This window comes from Rhododendron vialii, chromosome 12a (assembly GCF_030253575.1).
Source record: "Rhododendron vialii isolate Sample 1 chromosome 12a, ASM3025357v1".
NCBI lineage: Eukaryota > Viridiplantae > Streptophyta > Magnoliopsida > Ericales > Ericaceae > Rhododendron > Rhododendron vialii.
Window position 1 is genome coordinate 20,397,527 of NC_080568.1, and position 24,444 is coordinate 20,421,970.

Genomic DNA, 24,444 nt, shown 5'->3' on the forward strand with positions numbered 1-24,444 from the left:
ACTGGATGAACAAAACCGCCGCATTGCCATCCCATTATTAGAGCACAATCAGTCGTTTTTCTACCTCATTAATTTGTTTAGCTTTTGCAACATTGAACAAGTAGGTTTTGCTTTATTTGAGCATAATTGCAGAACATAGTTTCGTTTTGTAAACAATCTCGATATGTTGTTCAGCACAACTAGGTGAAGTTCACTTCTTTTACTAGCAAATTTTGAAAATGGCAGATCAGTTCTGTTTTCATCCATCCCATAATTCCATTTGCAAAGTCTGCTTATGCTAGAACCACTCCACAAACAAATGAGGCATTCATAATCTAAACTTCCAAAACGCTACTTCTATTTAAGAGGTCAAGCTTTCCGAAATCAGCTCAAAAGTTGCATACATTACACAAAGGGGTCTTTTTAGTTCCCTTATGAACAATGACCCTCATAGGGGCTGTCAATTTACATAGCATTCCGAGCTCTTAGAAGAGCCAATGATGGGGCAAGTGCACTATTTCTCGAGGCTCTACTTGTAGACGGCCTTGAACCAGAGTTCTCGTTACTCCGACTATTCACATGAATCACCTGTGCTTTCTTGGCGCTTTGGGCTTGTACGTGTTTATCCCACACACTCACCTCATTTTCTGCAGAAAAAACCAGAAATTCATGCAGGAAGCCAAAAACACAAACATAGATCTCAAGACACTCCACCCCATGAAAACCTAACCCAAACTAGTGAAGCCAATAGATACTTGCCTAAAAGAAAAAGATTTCGAGTTTTGGTAAAACTATAAGCAGAGATTGAGAGAGAAGCAAGGATTTGGGGTTTGTAGATGATAGATATAGAAGAAAGAGGACCGAAAAGGGTTGCTTGGGTTCAAGGAGGAATCAATGTAAGCAGTAAAATTTGGGATTATGAAACAACCAATCAAAATGTGTAACACAAGTACAACAACATGTTAGTTCACTTTGATGAATGCTAGTCTTAGCAGGACGGATAGATAATGTTTGATAGACCTCTTCCCAACTAAGACGACAAAATTGATGAAAGAGAAGAAGAATGGACAACCCAAATTGAAGTAGATTCATTTCAAGGCGCAATATTAGATTAGATATACTTTCTTTCTGTTTCTCTTTCCATCAGTTGGTTTCGATTTGCCGATAGACTTTCCACCCAATGAAAACCAAACCTATAATAGTGAAGCCAACAATGATGCTTACCTTCGATGGGGGCATGGGTTTGCTTATAGTTATTGCTTGGACCCGCACTCCATGTGGTAGCTTCATTGACGATGGGAGCCTTCTTAGTCCAACCGGAAGATGCTTTTGGAGGATCTGAGTTGACATTGTTCATAACCCGGACATCTATAAGTGACATAAAACTTATCTGCAGAGGAAACATGATTTTCAGTAAATTAAAAAAGATGAAGCAGCTTGTGATTTGAAGTTGATTGACTTGGCAGTGGAGCAGATAAAAACAAACTTGCCCATCACTCCAATTCCATAGTTATATTAATAATCAGACGTGACATATATAATTACACACCGAAAAACATGATTTTGTACTAGTAATTTTGGTGTGGCACTAACAATTTTTGGTGTGGTGTTACAAAAATTTGGTGCAGCATTAGTAAGTTTGGATTGTCATTGATAAGCTTAATATTGGTGAGTCGGTAATAATTTTTTATGTGATCATAGTGAATTTAGTGTGGGGTGGTAGATTGTGGTATTTATGAATTAACTTATTCAGTAATAGTGTGGCCCAGTGGATCATTCAACACACCCATTTAGCACTCATTGCATACATGTGGAATTCAATTAGAACCCACTATGAGCCATCTCGTAAGTGGACGCGTTTGAGTGAATTTAAAGTGGGTGGCATTGGGTGGGGTCATATGTTTGGGTCAAAATTGACACCCCTACCTTACGATTCCATGAATAAGTTCTCTCAAAATCCGTTTGGATCATGGACTTTTGAAGGGCTTTGTGGAAGAAAACAAAGTAAAAGAAAAGACAACAAAACAGTAAAGTGAAGCAGCTAAAATTATTTTCTTTTCCTATCATGTTCCTTTCCCGTGGTAAATTCCTCTACAAATCCATGATCCAAATGCATCCTAAAAGAGAAAGAGGAAGAATTCATCATCTACAGCTTGAGTACCTCTAAAGATCCATCTTGACCATAAGGAGAGTAATCTTCTAGTTGTTCATATCCATCTTCATCTTGCTGATTCTCGAGAATAACTGGATATCCTGCTAATGGTGTAAGTAGAATTCTTTTGGACTTTGGATCGCACCATGCTGTTTTGCCAACCTAAAGAAATCAATGTAAAAAAATAAAACATGGTATATTTTCCGAAGAAAAGTTATGTAGGCAATACAAGTTATTAGCATCATACTCGAAAAGTTGAAAGCTTAGGGCTCCAAGATGATGATAACTCCACTAGGCGATATGCAATTACTTCACCTTCCTACAAAATAAAAGAAAAATAATAGTGTTATCAGTTATGTGGAAGCTAGTTAATAATATGTCAACAGGGGAATTGTAATTCACTCGGACCATCAAACCAGACTTACAAAACTAATTGCAGTTAATCATAGTCTTTGGCCCCTCAAAGGATTTGATAAAGGGTAAACTACAGTTAAACCCCTCTAACTAAGCTTCACGTGCACTTTGCCCCCTCTAACTTTTTGTTTTGACACTCAACCCCCTCTAACTAACTGAAATTCAAACGGTCATAACTTCTTCGTCTGAAATCGAAAACATGCAAATTGTATATCGATTTCGAGGTCTCGAAGTCAGCTTTCTAATGACACCAAAATCATATCACGATTCAAAGCACACAGAAAGTTATGATCAAAACGGTCTTTCTGTCTACCAGCCCTTACTCTTTTGATCATAACTTTCTGTGTGCTTTGAATCGTGATGTGATTTTGGTGTCATTAGAAAGCTGACTTCAAGACCTCGAAATTGATATATAATTTGCATGTTTTCGATTTCGGATGAAGAAGTTATGACCGTTTGAAGTTATGACCATTTGAATTTCAGTTAGTTAGAGGGGGTTGAGTGCCAAAAAAAGAAGTTAGAGGCAGCAAAGTGCACGCGAGGCTTAGTTAGAGGGGGTTAACTATAGTTTACCCTTTGATAAATGAAGCCCATCCTTACATTGCTTAAGCTTGTGTTGGGATCAAGGATTCGTGGAGGGAAAAAATGCATAAGAGATGATAAAAAGTTTTTTTGGTTCCCCACAACTTTCCTTACCCTTGGTAAATACCTCCACATATTCTTCGTTCAAACAAAGCCAAAAAGAACAATCAAGGAACCAAGCAAGCAGATATCACATAGTGCACATATCTACTTACATATGCAAATATGAACCTACCATAGGCAACCTATTAAGGGGTGCAAGTTCATCAAAGTCGACGGGAGCATTTGGAGGTTCCCCTTTATCAGTAGTCATCATTTGAAAATGTTCTTTGTTGGAGGCTTTGTCATCGTGTCTTCCGCTCGATGCAAAATTTTCTCTGCCCCATTTTGTACCTCTTCTCTTGCTGGTGATCCTGTTCCCTTGGAGAGTTTCCTGAAGCATGATGTGTAAAGAACATGTTTACCCAAAAAATCCAAGGAAACAAGAAACAAGACCATAATATTTTAAAGATGCATGATCAAACAAACAAACCGATGTAAAACAGCCTTCATGGCTCTGATAGTGGTTTAAATGGTAGTTGATGAAACGTGTCAGTAAATCCAAACAAGTAGTGATGAAAATCATCAGTCGAAAAATGAGAAAATGTTAGCTCTCCTTCCGTCAAGGCTGGCGCATAAGAGATACACCACCCTTAGCTCATCTTTTGTCTCCTCAGGACAACAAAAGAAAAGGCAGTGTTAATTGAGTCTGGAAACAAACAATAACAGATGGGCCTGAAACTGTTACACCACCCTTAGCTCATCTTTTGTATCCCCCGGACAACAAAAGAAAAGGCAACGCTAATTGAGTCTGGAGACGAACAATAACAGATGGGCCTGAAACTGTTAACATAGCCTTGCCCTTTTTCCGTCCATTCCTTACTCTCCCTAATCTGATCCACGTCTTCCACATGTAGATCAGAAATAGAGAGGGGAATAGGCACTCTATACAACCCAACATTTTTTGTTCTTGGGTTGGATACTGATGCATTTCTCCGCGAGATATATATTATGAATTCCATAGGCATTACGTTACTTACAACAATAAGGTGCAAGCATAAAACTCGTTGGCTGACGAGTTGGGAAACTAACTAAATCTCCTGTCTTAATCTTTGCACAACTGCTTGGTGGAGGAATTGCTTGCAACACACTAACAGAAGCTATGTAGCATGGACACGGATACAGACACAGGACATGGCAATTTTAAAAAAATGGGGATACGGACATGGCTGGGGACACGCCACGTGTATAAATAAATAAATAATAAATATATGTACATGTATAAAAATAAATATTATGAACCATTGTATATGAATAATTTCACAAATTGTATAAATTTTTTTCAAAGGCATAATTACAGTTTAACCCAAATGTTTGGAATAATTTCATATCAACCCCCAAAATTTTTAAAAATATTACATTTTGACCCCTAGCCGTGTCCCCGACATGTCCCCAGCCGTGTCCCCTATCAAAAAATAATAAAAATTATTGGACATGCCTCGTGGCGTGTCCAATATGTGTCCCCGCGTGTCCCGTGTCCAATACGTGGACACGGCGCCCTTTTGGAGTGTCAGTGCTACATAGAACAGAAGTAAACTTGTCGTGCTCATAATGAACCAAGTCCTCTTAAGTGAATAAAATTATTTGAAGCATACAGTTTGCAGAAACGGGGAGGAAAATAACAAAAAAAAACACTACCCATCTTATTTAAGGAAATATGCTATATAGCTAAAACCTATTCAAGTCATTCTCACACGCTGAATCAGAAACATTAACAAGGAGATAAGTGTGAGTTACATGAATGGTCATTGGAATACTTCTTCCAAATTGAATAGATATGAAGATAGAGTGCAAGCTATCACTTAAAAAATGAGCACTCTGAAAGACAATCACAACCACGATTCAGAAAGAAAAAACTGGAATTCATTAAAGCAATAAAATTCAGGTGAACAGGATACGAAACTAATAGCACAAGAAAAGAAAGCAAACACTAGCATACCACGGATACTAGGCTTTGCTGGGCAGGCTGGCCTGCATCTGACAAAATAATATTGACGTATTATAAATCGGCATAATATGGTCCACTTGAAGTAATACAATTGAGAAGCGGATAAGTACCATCAAGAAAATCAGATTCAAGTGAATTGAGTACCAAAAAGAACTGTAAACGAAATACTAGATAGAATGTCCACAAAGGTCAGGAGAAACTTGAGCAATTCAAATCTCACGTTGAAAATCAATTAACGTGTAATTGTCTGTTACCATACAGATGAAATGTGGTAGCAGCAACTTACAGAGATCATTGCTATGGGAGAAATGCCTCATATGGTTTGTCATCAACAGACCAAGGTAGAGTGAAGGACAGAACGTAGGCATTTCCTAAATAAAACAACAAAATCCAACAAGTTCCAGAAGCATATTCACCTCCTACCAGAACAACAAAGAAGAAGACGGATTGGAATGTACTGCATGGTTCTTTTAGTAGATCAACCATATACTAGCGAATAAGATTTCTCAGGACTTATGTGTGTGTGTCTATATATATATATAGGTGTGTGTGTGTGCGCTCACAAATATAGGACCGTAAATGGTCCAAGCTCAAATAATCAAAGCAAAATTTTCAGTTTGTCTAGGGTTGAGATTCTTTTAGAACAGATATTCCTTGCTCCCAAATTGTCTCATCAACCAGATCTTCTACATCAATCCAAACACATTTAAACGGAATCTTGGGGCACAGAAAAAGTGATGTATGTGTGCGAAAAGGGGGAGGGCAGGCAGGGGTGTATTTGTGGATAGAAGGGGCCTCACTCTTACCCAGAGGCTCAAAGCGAATGTATCCTGGCCTAGTAATGAGGGGAACAGTCTCATCATCTGCAGCAATCTCACCACCTGCTTCACCGTTTTGTTGCAACCGATCAAGCTGCAAGTTTGAGGCCACAAGTAGTGAAAAGACATCTTTTTCATTGAGAAAGGAGGGGGAAGGATACATTCAAAGGATGAAACTTTATCAACAAACGGATCGCAAAGTCCTCAGGAAAAAAAGTACCTCTTTCTTTTCAGCTTTTAGTTCCTTCAGCCATCGCCTTCTGGCATATTGCCGCCGAGAACTTCTACTAGGGACCTGACATCAAATATCAGGTAAGCATAAGTTAAACCTCAAGGTTTATATTTGTAAAGTACCAGCTCAGTGAGTTCAAATGCATAATTAGAACATTAGGGAACAAATTCAATTCCATTTTCTCTTTTTTTCTTTCACTCCTCTTAAGTCTTGGGTTTGGGAGTTTTAACCCTCTCTCTCAGAGGGGCAAAGGTATGCTGGGGTCTAGGCCCGAGGCGCAAGGCAAGGCAAATATACATTTTCCAATGGGAACAACTGTAAACTCCACACCTTGGACTTGTGTTGCTTTGTTAGTCAGGATTGAGTTTGTAAGGTTGAATGGTCCAATTACCTTTGCACCTGAGTGCATCTATCACTTCAGTATTCATACAATAAAAAATATTACACGAAAAGCATGGTGAGGTCCTATCCAACTAATAGGATCAAAAGCGCTAAAAGTAACTATAATACCAATTTCATTCCACACCTTTTTAGTTCCATCAGACGTGTGAGGCACGTCACCACATGCTTCTCCATTTTCTTGAAGCTTGCCAAACCTACAAAATGGAGACAGTCAATCTCCAAAAAAATATAGAGGCGGCAGCGAAGAAGAATTCCAAAATTAAGCTACAAAGATGGGAAAATGTATATGCCAAGCACATGCGTACTAGCATAACGTGTTTCAGTTTGTCAAACCACAGGCGCACGCGAAAAGACGAGAGATAATGTTATACGGGGAAAAAAGAATTTTTCCGCACATTATCAAATAAATTAGAAGTTGAACTTCAGATTGGCATCTAAGACTTGGCAAGTCATTGCATTTAATGACCAAAGAAAAATCAATGCCCTACCAAGCTCCAAACTTCATGTGCAGCTGATAGACGTTTGCATACACTTCAACCATAATTGCTGACAAGAAAAAGAATCTATCCTCATGTATGCATGTGTAAGTACATGCATTGTTGTGTTGCTTGCTTGCTTATGTGATCCGATCTCGTTTACATTATGTTTGGACCTTGGATTGAACAAGTAAAGGGAAAAGAGGGGGAAAGATATGAAAAGATTACAAAGTTTAAGATCGAACGGGTTCTTATGAAAAATAGAGACAAGAAATAAGGAATGTTTTTTGTCAGTAGGTTAAACGAATTTGCTTATAGTGTAATCTTCTTTTCCCTAGACAAATCCAAGAGCTAAACAAAGGGTTTATGGAGATAAAAGGCTAAACACTATTGGAGTTGCTCACTGGCTGTATAAAAAAATGGCAACACTGGTATTTAGTCAAATCCATTCTAAAGTCAGAACCTCCCAACCGCTCAGCAAGATCATATGCACATACAGAAATCACATATAAGAAATTATGCAAATGATAGACAAGTGCAATTTCAAGAACAAAGAGAATAAAGATCAAATAAAGATAAGGTTTGTGTCTGAACCACATAGAGTAACATTGTCAAATTGACCTCATCAATACAAAATAAGCATGTTCATAAGCAACAATAGAGAAATGCCAAAGCACCTACACAACTTACCTCTTTGATTTAGACAAAGTCTCAACATTGTCATTATTTCTGTCACCATTTGTAGAAGTACTAGCTCTCTGAGGTTCACTCCTTACATCAGATACTTTCTGCTTCTTGTCAACACTCTTCCCACAGGGGAGGCCATCGTCGTTAAAGCTCTCATTATGCTCCATTTGGAAATCATTTTCAAGATCTCGAGGAGCCATAGTACGTTTTTTCTTCTTCCTGTGATTCATGACACGAATAAGTAGATCACAGGCCAGGAAAGTGCTCATAGAAAAATCCTCAAGGAATTGTTCCAAGCATAAGTTAATAAATTTAAAGAATAAAACGGTACAACATCAGGTAAATTTAAAAAATATTCGGGCGGTGTGCTATAAATACAGAAAAACATGTTGGAAGAAATAACATGGATATTTTTCACTGAGATTTCGCACTCCATGGACATGTAGCTACAAACAACAAGGCATTCCTGACTGTGGGACACTATTGACCAGTAATTAGATCAGGAAAAAGCCAAAAAAAACAGCCCATTTGGGCTGTTATTAAGGTTAAACAAAGTGTGTTGAAATGTGTGGAAAATATATAGAAGCGTGTGAAAGTGTAATGAAGTAAAAGGTGCTTTGGAGTAATTTTATTTAGCTTACAACCCAGTGGGCTGTTCATAGAATGACGATGACCCATAAGATTAAAGTCAGATCATTTTTGCTCCTCCTCGACTGCTTCATTCTTACTAGAAGGATTAAATAAATGCTTACTTGTTTCTTATGTTGTCAATTTACATTTTTCTGTCCAAGTTGATTCCAAAAGGTACTTAAACAATGAAGAATGAAGGAACGCTGAAATGGCATGGTTCAAAGAGTCTGACACCCATTCAGAACTAGTGAGAAATGGAGTCTCGAAACTACGGCACTTATATTGTACATATCACAAGAATATGATTGGAAGATTCCGTCGTAAAACGTACTCCGGGCTCTGGAGTTTCTTTGATGCTTTCCTTTTCTTCGAAATGGCATTTCCACCAGATGGATTATTTATGAGTAATGTATCTTCTTCCTCTTCAGGCTCAATTTGGTAACCACCAGTCTCCTTTCCAAACTCCACGTTCACTGAAAGTGGCGCACAAGTGATAACAGGTTGCTTCTCCACAATTCCTTTGTCCTCACTCAAATTTAGTCCATTATCTACCTTGACAACGTCACGCAACCTTCGTCCTTTTCTCTGGACTCTGATACAAAGATGTAGCATTCAACAAATACACTACCAATACAAGAGGAACAGTCTCAAAAAGGATATTGATACCAAGTTAAAACAAGACCTGATTACATCCTTATCCTTTAGAACACATGTTGATTCAAATGGTGGCAACACAAAGTCATCCATCTGCGAAAAAATATATGAATGTGCTCAGTGCTTATCAAGAGTTGAAAATAACACAATGGACAAACCCTAATTTTACTTTGTCGCTAAAATGGAAAAGAATTACGGATTTTTAAGATTAACTTGCTTTACCCGAAACAACAAAAAAAAATTGAAATAGGCTATATTTGGAATGTGTACAAAATCGGCTATTTTTCTGAAAACTTTTGTTGGTCATTACTCATTAGTGAAGTTCATAAATTTTGGTCCTTATCATTTTCCTTTCCCAGTTCTTCCCCTTGAGACGGTCAAAAAAGGAACCAAAATTTGAAAAGTTGGAAGAAGGGAGAAAAAAGGGGTAGCTTTTTGGTGGATACTAACATAGCCACAGACTTCAACAATAGCAAAAATCCAAACCAGTTAAATCAAATTGGTCAAAACCGAAGTTAGTTTCACTTCCAAATCATGTATATTCTTAGCTGTTTCGACATGCAAACCAAAATTTTTGAAAAGTTATGAAATCAAAAAGAAAAAAGCAACATATAGCTCAAATTTGCACTCGTACTGATGTTATTTCATAGTACTAAATTGAGATGAAAGTGGGTAATGTAGAGAGGGAGAGAAGAGAGTGGGGGGCTTACAGAGAGGAAGATGCCATTAGGGCAGGAGCGATGGAGGTCGAAAAAGTGGGCGAGATAGGAGGAGAGATCAGAAATGGATTGGTGTTGTGGTTTGAGCAGGATCCAGCTTTGATTCAACCCTTGCGATACCTGTGATTCGGTCAGAATGCGGCCGTCGTCTTCGAACACCACACGGATTCTTACAGTGCCCATAGTACACCATGCAGCAGCGGAAAGTGAGAACAGATAAGCGATCGCACAATCCCCAATAAGGAAATGCTTCTGGGTTTGCTCTTCTTAACCCTCGGCTCGACATAATACGACCATGAGAGCATCTCCAACCTATCTCCAAAACTATAAAAACTATAGCCATCTCCAATCCATTTCCAAAACAATAAAATCTGTAAAAGAAAAATGAATGTGACATGTTAGAGGAGGGATTTTATAATTTATCTCATGTCTTCTTACTTTTTGTAGTACTTTTTAGGAACGATGATTTAGAGATTTTGTCTTTAAAATAAAAGCAAATTTCTAAAAAGCAAATTTCTAAAAAGATGAGAAATTCTTTCAAAATTCTTCCAAAAAATGAATCAAAAAGAGAATAAATTACTATATTTTCCTTCGATATGTCACATCATTTCTCTATTTTGAGAGTTCTTGAGATCGGTCAGAGATGCTCTTACAACTTATGACAATCGTAGATGTCCAACCAAGCTTTATTTTTTCAAAATCAACTATTAGGGTTGACCTAGCAATCAAGTTTTGAGATATGCTACATACACTACATAGTTACACTACACGTTACATTATATTTTATATGGGACCCATTTCGGGTCTCATAAAAATTCAAAAAAATATTCATAAATTCTAAAATATTGTTTTATTAGGTCCTGTAAAAAAATCAGCTCCAATGGATATCGGTAAGTATTACTTCTTGATTCGTATGGATAAAATTATTCAACTACGCAGTTTTGTCACTACAAATCTAGAAATGATACTTACCGATATCAGTTAGAGCTGATTTTTTACAAGACCACATAAAATAATATTTTAAAATTTATCAGTATTTTTTTGAATTTTTCTGAGACCCGAAATAGGCTCCACATAAGATGTAGTGTAACTATGTAGCGTAAAAAGATAGTGTACCTATCTTTAGTGTTAATTTAAAGGTTTGTTCCCTCTTAAGATTTAAGGTTCAAAACCTTTTAAGTGTTATCAACTTATTCAAGGTCAGTTCATACAAAGAGTTTATTCTAATTTAATTGAGACCCCGCAAGTGGTCGATGGAATTGGGTCTTTGTATGGGTGAACAGGAACATTCTTTAAATTCACTTTTTTGAATAAAGAATTACAATTTGACCCTTCAATGTGAAAAATTCCTCCTCTATTCATTTCTTCCTTTATTTCTCTAATTTGGAAGAAATTCTTACTCCAGTTCATCCTTTATTTTCCTTCTTTATTTTGAAGGATAAAATTTGATACTCTAAAAATAGAGTATGACAAATATAAATGGAGGATCCTTCAAATTCAATTTTTGAATGTAAAATGCAAAAATTATTAGATTTGGAGTTAAAGTAAATAATAATTTGAAGCAAAAATGAGGACGTCTTTAAAATAGAGAGGATATGTAGAGATTTGTGACTTGAATTTGTATATATAGTGATTCTCTATATTCATTTTTTAATCAATATATGTTAATTTCATCCTCTAAAATGAAGAAATAGAGGATATTGGGTTGGATGCTCTAATCGACTCCATCATCTATTTCTTGTTGTTTGGGCTAGTCTTAGTAATAAAAAATCTAGATGATCTAAAAAATAGATGAGCTCAGCACAAGTTACGTTTCAACTAATTCATAAAAAATATTTTTAATTATATTCGCGGTGAGGAGGGGTTTTTGAGGCTCGACCCCATATGAGTGAAACAACACTAAAGTGAGTATATCCACTCACAAATTACACTACCAATACATGACAAAATTAATTTGCGATAATTCAAGGCATCACACTACAAATCAAGCAAATATAAGAGAATTGCATTCAAATATTTACAATAACGGGACATTAAACCCAGTGGCGATGTCACATGGAAGATAGTTGGTTCAGGTGAACACAGTGAACTTTCAAAAATCTATAGTACTCACATACATAGAAGGGGATATGCTATGGTGTTCCCGGTCATTTTGGGGACACCATAACCGGGGACACCATAGCATCATCCTTCATCCATAGCATCATCCTTCTTCTAGGTAGGAAATGACTTCGGTGTTCCCGGTCATTTTGGGGACACCGTAACTTTTGGAATAATAAAGTCATTATGAGTATAACCAAAACCTATTATGCGTATAAGCAAAACCATTATGAGTATAACAGAATCATAGCAAGGCATAACTTATTTGTTATGCCTTGGTTGGATTTTGTTATGCCTTGGTTGGTTTTTTAGATATTCATTAGTTATGCCTTATTTGGGTTCTGTTATGCTTGTAATGAGTTTTAGTTATACTCATAATAATGAAGTTATGCCAAAAATTATGGTGTCCCCAAAATGACCGGGGACACCATAGCATCATCCTACATACTATGTTTTATTATCAAACTTACCACAAAGCAATACGTACCACAAAATATGGCCGACTGGTTTACTATCAAACTTACCACAAAGCAATACGTACCACAAAATATGGCCGACTGGTCTGTTCGGTAGCAGAAGAGGCATGAAATCTAACGATTGTAATTAAATACTCCCTCCGTCCCAAATTGGATGTCAATTTTTTATATCTGTGCCAATTTCAATTACTTATATCTTTCAATATGGATCTCAAAATATATGCAAAATGGATCTTGTTTGATAGTTCTTGATTAGTTTTATTATACAAAGTTTTCAAACTCATGAAAAATATTATAGATTGAAAGATATAAGCGATGAAAAATAACACGAGTTTCAAAAATTGTCATCCACTTTGGGACGGAGAGAGTAAGTAAGATCTAATGGTTCCGGACAATTAGGGGCATCCATGCCCCAATACAACTCTGGCGCATCACAGCCCTTTACAATGGGAACCAAGATATTACAAAATCAGTCCACTGCTAAACAAAGCTTCTATCTAATTCTGCTATGGATCCGTTTTAAATATTGATTTTTTTCGGTTATGCTCTTGACAGTTCACATGATTGAGGACAAGAAAAATAACAAAAAATAAAAAAACACATTTTTCGAGATGCACTTTTTAAGACCTAATGCCTTACCGATAGCCTGGGGCTGGTATTAGCGTTACACTTTTCACTTTTCAGGTGTGCCGTTTTTCGCCCAAGTGTGAAGGAGGTCCCTCCGTCGAGAGAGACGGCCTAATTTGAGAGAACCAGCGGAAGGACCGTTCAAACTTGTGCTTCCTTCCAAGTAAATGCTAGACCTATGTTACAAAGGAAATACGTTGTGAACCCGCATATTTTCAAACATGATACAACCTCATCCCAGAAAGATAATCTCGCCAAAGCGATTCCCGAAACTTTGCGTGAATACATATATCCTTCGTTCAAAAGCAGTCAGGGCGAGGATGCCACGAAGAAATCAAAAGCCAATGCCTATAAATAACAGTTTCCAACTAACTCCGACCACAGTTGAAGGAAGAAATTTGATCTTGGGTCAACAGCGGGTTTAGATTATAAAATTACAAGCGACATAATGCACATTTCGCCGTAACTCATAATTTACAGTAATCATCGATAAACCACAACTACAAATGAGCTAATTCTAAGGATACAAAAATTTCCAGTATCCCTCCATCCAAAGGAGAAGGGAGCATCAGACCTGGTGGCATCCAAACCCCCTCCTACCAGCCTCTGTACTTACAACTACACAATTTCCCAATATCTTCACTGACCTAAATTTGTATATGACATATGGGAAGAGTGACTTACAAATCTTTTTCAGACGCTGAAGCTGAAGCTCTTAAAGCAAATGCTCCACAGACTAATTCTCAGAGTAAATCTTCAAAGTCAATTGTAAGGTTAGGCTCTACACATGCAAGGAGTCAAAGGGTTTTCCCAGAGGTCATAATTAGGAAACGTTTCTTCGGGCAATCCAGTCCGTGTCTGGTGGGTTACGACGACATCTTCCACAAAGGTCGCCCAGCCCATGTATGGGTCCCCCAAAGATTTAGACATGAGCCCCTTGTCCGGTTTTATGGACTTCAGGCGGTGACCCATGTACCTCCGGGCCCCAATTATCAGTTTCGCAAAGTTACCGCCATGGGTCATCACAAACACATCGGACTTCAAGCAGACCAAGAAGTCGAGGGCTGCCAAACTTGTCACGTGCTTCCGGAAGCCATCCAGCTCTTCCTTGCTTGCTAACTCCTCCTTTGTCACCTGTTATAATTCTTAAGTCATAATATGAACTAAATTTTTTAATATAACATTTCAACAAGCATTGATGTCCTTCATTTACAATCTGATGCCAGCAGAATCGGCAGCGTGTTTGGCAATATAACTATTTTCTTTAGTTTCCACTGAAGAAAAGAGAGAAGGGGAAACCAACTAATCCAAGGTATTATGTTTGTTTTCTGTTAGAGAATTGGAATTCTGTGGCACATTACTTACAATTCAACAAAAAATGCATAACTTTTCAAATCACCAATGTGAGTCAGGCTGAAGCATCTTAGAGGAGGTCAAAAGTGCAAACTTTTTACTTGACAAGATTTTACCACATATCTTTGACTCTGGCAGCTACACTTGATTTTCGAATTTTCTTCTTTTATTTGAACATGATGTCAAGCTGGCAAACAGGAATTGCAAGAAAAATCAACCAAAACGCCTTACAAGATTTGGGAACATGTTCCTGAGTGGTGCCATGCGGTTCTGTCCACCATAAACCTGCCCGGAAGCAACGTAAATTTGCGTTTCTTTAGGATAACCCATAGCCCTGAGAATCACTGCCACTTCTCCAGGCTCAAGAGGACATCGTCCTTCCTTCCGCTTCTGTAGCGCCAGCGACCACAGGTGGGATCCGTTCTAATCACCAAAGAGAGAGAACAAACACAATTCAAATATTCAAGTGCATTCACTTCTAATCACAAGAAACAACCTGAACAATTGGGCTTTAGATCACCTTATACCGTCGAGGCCATTCTTTCTGTCTATACAAGGCCATTAGAGCTTTTTCCTCCCTTGTTCCCACAAAATCACAAAATGATAGGCCTACCATCCCTTTTTCAAATCTAAGGTGAAGAGCCCTGTTCAGGAAAAAAATTGTGTACAATTTTCAGAAAAATAATGAGACAGAATATGGTTAAGCCAGGTTTAAAAAGCAACATACTCAAACACTTACATGTAAGGGTTTGGACTTGCTGTGCGGTTTCTCATTCTTGATGCAAGAAGATCAGCCATCTGTTCAATCTCAGGAAGAAACTTCAGGGCATGATAGTTTACCCTGCACCTCAGCCTGTTGATTTCTTGAGGAACATTGTCATACCTGAACAATAGAAACGAATAATGACAAGTTGCCTCAAAAGAAACTTAGCAGGGTACTAGACAAAGATATGTATAACTTCCATTAACTTACCCAAGTCGATCAACAAAAGGTTTCAAGGCCATTATCTTCTTCTCCTTGATCCGGGGCAAAACATTATCAATGTAGAATTGTGCTGGAGCATATTTTGGAATATTTTTTACCGTCCGTCTGTCATGTATTAAGATATCTGAGTAAGATACAAGCTGCTTGGAATATAGTGATAGTCATGAGAATCTTATCATATAAACTGGCAAAATAGATATAAAGTACCCTGCATCAGATACTTGATATCTAGATAGGAGTGTGGGATGTACGCCCGATACTTACTATTGGACACCTATTGTATTATCGTGCCCAAGACTGCAATTGTGTACTTTTTTTGTTTTCTAAACCAAACCAATCATTGGGATCAGCTACATGAAGCCATTTTGTCCATTAACATCTAAACAACTCAATGACAACGACTCAACGAATAATGGTAAGATCTGACATATGAGAGAAAGTAGTAGATCTGACAGTGCTAATTGCCGCCAGACTGAGAGACAAAAAGCACAGATTTCCGTTGGATGTAGCTTGGAGAAATGGTGTGATCAACTACTAAACGCCGGACTGGGCTAGAAAAAGAGTACAACAGTTGAATTTTCGTTCGTTTGACTTTCGGTCTTTTTTACTCATAAACCAAAACCGGACTGAATTGTAAATTTCTTTAATATCCAAAACAGAACCAAACGGGATGACTTATAAAACCCACCGGAATCGCAATAAATTGTTCGGTCGAGTTGGTAAGCCCAGTTTTTTCAGTTATGCTTTCATCCCTAGTTTGAACAAGTGTATAAGACATCACCGCGAAAGTAGAAGTCTTGCAACTTATGAAAGTTTCAGACTTTTAAGAGAAGTAGAAAATGTAATGGAAAACTTTTATCAAACATTCTAAAGAAAATTAAAAAATGTCGAGTGTTGACAGTTAACCTTATAACGGAGGTTCAACTTAGACATCACACTCTAAAGGTTTTTATCTCTATGCATATCAAAGTTTGTAACCAGTAACCCAAAGTGAGCATCCTCCTGTAATTCTATAAATATCAGATATTTAAATTAACAGCACTAAAGGTGAGAAAATATTACCAAGGAAAAAAGTGAGGACATAAAAGCACTCAAACCTTATACTTGTGAACAGCTCTGATTTGTCAATAAACCACTCAGGGATATCACGAACAATTCTCACATCATCCTTCAAGTAGTCAATGAAATGATCCACATCAAATATGTCTTCAAATTTCCTGCAGAGATTTGAAATCTTAATGAAAGAGAGCACTGAAGTATCTGATAAGAATTGTCACAGGCAGATCCTAGTGATACACAAGACAATTTCCACTAATTGAAGAGGCCGTTGACTATAGTTAGTTAATGTAGCGTTCACTACGATTTGCAAGTGATGTCAGTCATAAGGAGTTGACTAATTCAGAAACCATCGAAAAAATGATAAGCAGAGTTCCTCAAAAGAGGTGAGACAGTGTTAACTTCAGATGCAGTAGAAGCAGGAAAACGAAATCGGTAATGTCATCCCAAATGAATTCTACATAAAGAAGCTTTTTCTTCGTCTGATATGAACTCTGCTGCAGGTACAAAGCTCTGACACTGCACATGACAAGCCGAGTGATCTCCAAAAGCCTGCTACATTAAAATCCCAAAAATCCCATGGTCTTGGGTCCACTAGCATGTGAGGGGTGTGGTTATAAACTATAAAGTGAACGTCTGTATCAGTCTTCATAGTTGGTGTCTTAAGAGTCAAGTCTACAGATTGAATCACATGTTTTACATGTCAAGTCCAGCCTAATCTCAAATATAGTATTGTAATAAATAAACATGAACCCCTACACTTCTAATCTGGGAAATACTTAAGTCAAAAGAATTCTTCGCCACTGCCTATCATACCATGCAAGCTATGAAAAACTCCTTCACTTGTTATTCACACATACTGTTTATATTTTGGAAGAGCTGCAATACAAGTTCACAAAATTATAGGTCAAGACAACTCACGTTTGGTCTTTCCAGATCTGATCTTGCTTTAACACTGGCATAATGAGGGTGGCATTCATTATTTTGGCAACGGCAACAGCATTGCATATCTGCATGGAAACTCATGCATGTAAAGTGTGAGATTGAGATACACAAGTCTCAAAGTGTATGACATAGCAGACTTGATGTTTCCAATCGCTAGAAGTCTATTTCTGAATTACATGAGAAGACAAAAGTAAAACAATCCTCAACTAAGGAATGTACAAGAACAGAAGCATACAGCAATACGTTGCTGGTTTAGACCACCCTCAGCATGTATAAATATATACCCATTTGTTTCATTTTCGGGTGGAAGATCTGCAGAGAGCCAATCAAAAGTACAAATTAACAGAAAAATAAGGAAGCAAAAACTTATATCAAAGTCAAATCTTCCTTCACGACCGTACATTCCTAAGAAAAATAGAAATCATAATTAGCTGAACGAAGACTATTTTCTGAAGCATTCAGCCCACTACTACAGACATGTCGATAGTTCAAGAACATATACGTGCAATAAACAATGGAACTGTATTTATGTGAGACATTAACTCTTGTCAATTCTTTATGAATTGATGCCTTCGAGAGTTTGCAGACGAGGCATATATTGGGCATACATTGCCAAAAGTTAGGTCTGTCTCCAATCCCTCCCCGTCCCCGCCCATACCCACATCGATAGAGATAAAATAGGTATTGTTATTGTTGTGCTATGACTTCTGCAGTCATGACGACATTTTTGCAGCTTGAAGTGGCATTTGGAGGAATAGGGCGGCAAGTAAGGCTGTTTTGCAGCTAGTAAGCCAATTTTGACCACTTACAACCTTAAAAACAGATGTATGTTGATTATTCATCGGTATCATTCATGCAAGCAAGCATGGGAGGGTATTGAGCATCTTCTGCTGATTGCCCATCTTCGAGGTTAATGCGTTCATCTTTTATGTTGCAATGGTGATGCCATCTTTTGTAGGCAAGCTGCTCATTAGTTGGAGTTCTTGTTGTACTAAGAAGTCCAAAACAAAGACGTGGTAGACTAGAGTGTGGGGTGTTTGGTGGAACATTTGGAGGGGATCGTTTAAGGCAGTCCAGTCACTATTCCCAAAGAGGACTTCCTTTTCTTGCTTTGGTAGTTCGTACAATCTATGGGAGGTTTGTGTATGTTGGATATATAGCACTTAGATTTGGGCTTTTATAACACGGTTTTCCACATTTAAGGTGTTCTGCTTAAGAAAAGGCATGTAAAAAAGATAAATATGACAGATTTAAGATTGTGTAAAACGAATTCCTTTGTCAAGATTTTAGATTGTTAAAGAACTTCTTTTTCCTCAAAGTTTATTCCAAAGTATGGATTCAGAGCACTCATTTGAAAGACATGCTTTGTCAAGATTTCAAATTTTGTATGCCAAGATCCTTTTATACATACATCTATACTAACATATGCTATGTAGCGCCAACACGGACACGCGACGCGACACCAACACTCCAACATTCACCACAAGTTATAAAAAATTGGAGACACTACAGGTTGCAGACACTTTTTAAAAACTATTTTTTATACCATTAAATGAACAAGAACCAATATAAAGCTCTACTTGTGAAAATGCAATGCCAGGTATACCTTATATCATTTACCATTCACAAAAGTATTTCAACAAAAAAGCATTGAGAAAAAATATGACAATTCGCATTTAAGTGTCGGACGCTTGTCAGGAGATTGTTGGTAGTCCAACAAGTGTCCGGAGAGTGTTGGTGCCTGACAAGTGTATGTGCTACAAAGAACGTTTGTAAGAGGCTAGAAGATGTTGGTGCCGGGCTCCACCAAAACCACAATCAAGGCCTTTGTCCATTTTGAAAGGATAAACTCTGATACACAATATTGGTCACTGTGGCGTTAAGTGTGATGAAAATTTGGGATCAGAAAACTTAAAACTACATTAAACGAAAGGAATGGTTTCTTGCATGACCGAACACCGATACAGAAAAGTATTCCACCAACACATATAGATTGATCTCATTCTCTCAGAAAACACTAATGTACTAATCATGCCACATGGTTACATCCCTCAACTTTCCAGTCGCTAGCTTTCCGTTTCTTACATTCAATAAAACATAATTTAAACAGCAAAGCGAAGATCATTATGATGAACCCTCAACTCTCGAAAAATAATTAGTGTTACCTGATATTACACCACTATGTCGCTCAGCACAAGACTTCCATGACGTGGTGGCTGAATAAGGATTCTCCCAGAGTGAGGGAGACTCCTTAACCTTGGTAAGATACAGATGAAAAAATTAAATAACTCAAGTCATCAAAAAAATTGGACAAAATAGGTATATAACCAAACATAACTTACTCGCGGACAGCGAAGAACAATGCCATCTTTTCTGCACAAGTATGGGGCATTCTGTGATACATATAAGTTAAAAGCTGTGCAGATTGTGATGGTTAAAATAAATAATAGGGATCAACCTTCATATATATATATATATATATATATATATAAGCTCATATGCGCAAGGGAATCCTAAATCCTGATCAGTACAATGTGCGATCAAATGCATGACCGCAGTAGCAATAAAACATTATGACCTACTGCACGCATACAAAGGCCTTATATGACGCTCACTCATAATCCAACACGGAAAGCTGAAACTTACTCTCAAGTAAACCAAACAGCTCTAGTAGAATCACATGAACTCAGCAGTTTAAAGTACAAAAAATCTCATTTCTTCTCATCTCCTTCGAATTCCTTAGAATGCCTACAATGCTTTGATACTGTCAAGCTACCCAACAAGGAGGGACATAAAAGTCAGCATGGAAACCAGCTTCAACTAGGGCACATTGTTTTATTGCAAACATTACGAATCCAAAAGAATAAATAGATAATAATGAAGGGGAATGTCACAACGTTAAAATGACTGCAAATTACTGCAATATTAGCCCCAAGGGATTGGCCTGGTGGTCAAGGCTTGGGACTTTAGGGGATTGCTCCCTCCAAAGGGTTCAAAACCTCTCCGATGCTATCAACTCCTTTAGGCCACTCCGGAAAGGGACAGGGGTTTGCTCTGGATTTAATTGGACTCCCCGCCAGTGGGCGGGACTAGTCGAGGTGCGGGTAAGCTGGCCCGGACACCTCAGTTACCAAAAAGCTAAATTTAACTGCAATATTTTAACAGGTAGAGTGTTATACCAGTCGATTGAGGATAGAGAAAACGGAAATCAATCCGGCGACGAGGACGAAGAGGAGCAGAAAGAGCGAGATCCTGGAGTTGTACGGGTGGAACCTACTATCGTCGCTGAAAAGTGAGATCTTGGAGCATTGGAAACTGGACAGGAGTGATCGGAACCGATCTCTGGGATGGCGATCGCGGCCGCCGCCGTCGTGGTCGGGGAGGTTTTCCGGCTCCAATGGGGACAGGACGTCGTCTCGCTTCCTCGGGGAGGATACGGCGCGGCCGCCCATGGAGGTCGAGTGGCGGAGCTCCGCCATCGCTCGCTTCGTCGGACTGAAAGCCAGCTTCCCTGTCTGGAGAGTGACGAGTCCGTGCGATTTCAGATCGAGCTCTGCGTCGCCAATTTAAGACCGGATTGTAATAATTACACGTGGGTTAGAACATGACCCCCTGAACTATGCTTCGGTGTCGATTTACCCCCCTTCGGTTAAGTTCCATACATTTGGACCCACATCAGTAACTCTTTACAATCCTCGAGGGGTGGAAAGAAGAAAAACACCTAGAGTGCGTTTGGTTGGATGGAATGGAATGTAAATAGGAATGAAATAGAATTGGAGGAATTGAGAATGGAATAATCATTCCCATTCTCATGTTTGGTTGTGATTAGGAATAGTCATCCTCATCTCCAATGGAATAGTGTGGCAATAGCATTTTTTGGAGTGACAATAGTAATTTTTTGAGTGGCAATAGTAATTTTAGGTGTGGTGATAGTGAATGTTGGAGTGGCACTAGTAATTTTAGTGTGACAAAGAAATGGAATAACAATTCCTTTGTTTTTTGGATGGAATGACAGTTCCTTTACTAAGGTAAATAGTGATTCTATTTGGAATCACCATTCTATTATTTAATGGTGAACCAAACATTGGAATGACTATTCTATTCCAACCTTGATTTCATCCAACCAAACATACCTCTATTGTATTTGAGTAATTGGTACGTATAAAAATATGCAAACCCCATCTAATACTAATAGGAAGTTTCACAAAGCAATTGCTCAAAATGTTCAGTTTAATAGTTTGATGTGAGCAAACCAACCAGAGCTAGCCAATTGACCACTTTTGTACACTGGGATCGAGGGATTAAATCTTGTTAAAGACAATGATCGACTGTTAGTTTTTCTTATAGGAGTGTTTTATTGTGAGTTTATTTTTGTCCCGAGGCTATATGTTGAAGTTGTATGTTTCGGGCTTGATATTGCCTTGATCTCTTTACAATTTAAAAAAAAAATTCAAAAAATTCTCCCTAGATTTTTCATACTTCCAACATTTCTCTCTCTATCTCTTTCCACTTATTACCCCTATTATTTTTCAAAAAATAATTTCAAACACCAATCCAAACATAGCTCAGTGCGACCTCACATGGTCTTGTCAGAGGTGGTGCTAGGAATTTCCTTGCGTGGGTTCAAATTTTAAGCTTGTCACAATATTACTGCCACAACGGGCACAATTGTACAACATTAGGGGGGTTTCTCATTTATCCAAGAAAAATGCTTCAAACACATGTTTAAAATATAACTCTGGACGCGACCGTATTGAAACCGTTAGATGCACATAAATTTAAGTAGATTAACCGATTCCGGACATAATTGTTTCCAGAGTTGTGTTTGGAATGCATGCTCGTAAACATTTGTTTACCAAAGTACCTCTCTACTTGATAATCTACATTAGTACGTATTTACCTCCACACGGAACACTAGTTTGTGACATTATCAGCCAAAGTTCTTTTTCTTGTAAAAATATGCGTATTTTTGTTTTTCCAAAACATGGATTGCTATTAGCTATTGTTACCTTATTGTGAGGTGAACTCTCTCACTGTGACTTTTTATTGGTTGTACATATATATGGTTGGCTGCCAATTAAGGATGATGCTATGGTGTCCCCGGTCATTTTGGGGACACTGAAATTTTTGGCATAACTTTACCATTAGGAGCTTAACTAAAATCAATTACAAGCATAACAAAACCCAAACAAGGCATAACCAAGGAATATCCAAAAAACCAACCAAGGCGTAACTAAACCCAAAGTTATGCCTTGCTATGGTTTTGGTTATGCCTTGCTATGATTCTATTATGCTTGTAATGGATTTTGGCTATATTCATAATGGTTTTGTTATGCCAAAAGTTACGGTGTCCCCAAAATGACCGGGGACACCGAAGTCATTCCCGCCAATTAATGGCTTCAAAAGATCAACATTTGTGCATAGTGTGCACGAGTTGGTCTTGTAGTGATTTCAGTCAAAAATCAAAAAGCATTCATTAATGCAAGGATAATACTATGGTGTCCCCAGTCATTTTGGGGACACCGTAATTTTTGGCATAATTTTACCATTAGGAGCATAACTAAAATCAATTACAAGCATAACAGAACCCAAACAAGGCATAGCCTAAGAATATCCAAAAAACCAACTAAGATGTAACTAAACCCATCCAAGGCATAACAAATAAGTTATGCCTTGCCATGGTTTTGGTTATGCCTTGCCATGGTTTGGTTATGCCTTGCTATGGTTCTGTTATGCTTGTAATGGGTTTTGGTTATTCTCATAATGGTTTTGTTATACCAAAAGTTACGGTGTCTCCAAATGACCGGGGACACCGAAGTCATTCCCTTAATGCAATTATTCCTCAATGGGAATGACTTCGGTGTCCCCGGTTATTTTGGGGACACCGTAACTTTTGGCATAACAAAATCATTATGAGCATAACCAAAACCCATTATGAACATAACCAAAACCATTATGAGCATAACAGAACCATAACAAGGCATAACTTGTTAGTTATGCCTTGGTTGGGTTTGGTTATGCTTTGGTTGATTTTTTGGATATTCCTTGGTTATGTCTTGTTTGGGTTTTGTTATGCTTATAATTAGTTATGCTCATAATGATTAAATTATGCCAAAAATTATGGTGTCCTCAAAATGACTGGGGACACCATAGCATCATCCGCACTTGTATAGTCATTTTTTTACAGTAAGTAAAAATACAATTTTTTGGAGGAAAAATTGCAGAATTACCTCGTTTTTAGGAATTTCACATTACTTTGTGTGTGGTTTTGATCCAATAATTATGATTCACCCATTTTTTATCTAATGATTGAGATGTACTGGGACGTCAATGCCCCAATACCACACTGGAGCATCACAGAAAAATTCGATTGTAAAGCTTAATGTCATGTTCTCTTTATAATTCAAAAAGAATTTTTCAAAAAATTACCCCTAGATTCTCCCTACTTCCAACATTTCTCTATCTATTTCTCTCCACTTATTACCCCTACTATTTAAAAAAAAAATTCAAATACCAATTCAAACATAGCATAAATCTGAGTTGCAGTAGTTTGATGCTCTATATGTATCTGAAAGTGTAAAATATGTACTTGTTTCTCAAATTATTCAAATTTTGTTTACATCGTCCTTAAACTATCAATTACTTGGCTCGCCAAACATGTCAGAACTTCATTCCATTTTTTTTATTACTAGAGAGGAAGAAGGAGATACATACGAATACATTTTTTTGTTAGTTTAAGGGGCAAATGTATGCAATTGATAGTTTAAAGGCAAAGAAAATAAAATTTGAATAATTTAAGGGACAAACACATATTTTACCCTATATGAAAATACTGATTTTCGTAATCTTTAGATCACATGCTTACGAAGTGGACATGTTGCCAATAGCCCATTAAATATAAGAAAAGGAAAGGAAAGATGGGATAACTTGTGGCCACAATGTCCTAGAACCTAGCATGTGCCCTTGTGATAACTAGATTACTATAAATAGGCCATAAACTTGTTTTGAATGGCTCTCTTTTTTTGGGGGAGATTATATTACATAAATACTATACATAGGCTCTTTTAAAATGGTCGTTAGATATTGTGGAGAAAAAAACTAACTAAAGTT

The 24,444-nt window shown here is 37.6% G+C and overlaps 2 protein-coding genes across 3 annotated transcripts; both read right to left on the reverse strand.

Moving 5' to 3' along the window:
* Positions 1-310: 310 nt before the first annotated feature.
* LOC131311023 (coilin-like) lies at positions 311-10,171 on the reverse strand. 2 transcript variants are annotated; one of them, XM_058338336.1, is made up of 13 exons: positions 9,784-10,171; positions 9,102-9,166; positions 8,751-9,011; positions 7,793-8,008; positions 6,751-6,820; positions 6,213-6,287; positions 5,981-6,086; positions 5,166-5,203; positions 3,363-3,560; positions 2,379-2,450; positions 2,141-2,293; positions 1,204-1,369; positions 311-626 (listed from the first exon to the last, which is right to left on the reverse strand). In XM_058338336.1, the coding sequence occupies exons 1-13, from the start codon at positions 9,973-9,975 to the stop codon at positions 445-447; spliced, it is 1,794 nt and encodes a 597-aa protein (XP_058194319.1). In that variant the 5' UTR covers positions 9,976-10,171; the 3' UTR covers positions 311-444. The 2 variants fall into 2 exon arrangements, with proteins under 2 accessions (XP_058194319.1, XP_058194320.1); XM_058338337.1 differs by having other exon boundaries at positions 5,166-5,197; positions 9,784-10,109.
* A 3,228-nt stretch (positions 10,172-13,399) lies between these two features.
* LOC131309330 (protein PECTIC ARABINOGALACTAN SYNTHESIS-RELATED) lies at positions 13,400-20,925 on the reverse strand. The gene is made up of 11 exons (XM_058335983.1): positions 20,514-20,925; positions 19,677-19,727; positions 19,500-19,590; positions 17,570-17,646; positions 17,311-17,399; positions 16,431-16,550; positions 15,322-15,438; positions 15,088-15,231; positions 14,869-14,992; positions 14,580-14,771; positions 13,400-14,129 (listed from the first exon to the last, which is right to left on the reverse strand). The coding sequence occupies exons 1-11, from the start codon at positions 20,811-20,813 to the stop codon at positions 13,770-13,772; spliced, it is 1,665 nt and encodes a 554-aa protein (XP_058191966.1). The 5' UTR covers positions 20,814-20,925; the 3' UTR covers positions 13,400-13,769.
* Between the last annotated feature and the right edge of the window lie 3,519 nt (positions 20,926-24,444).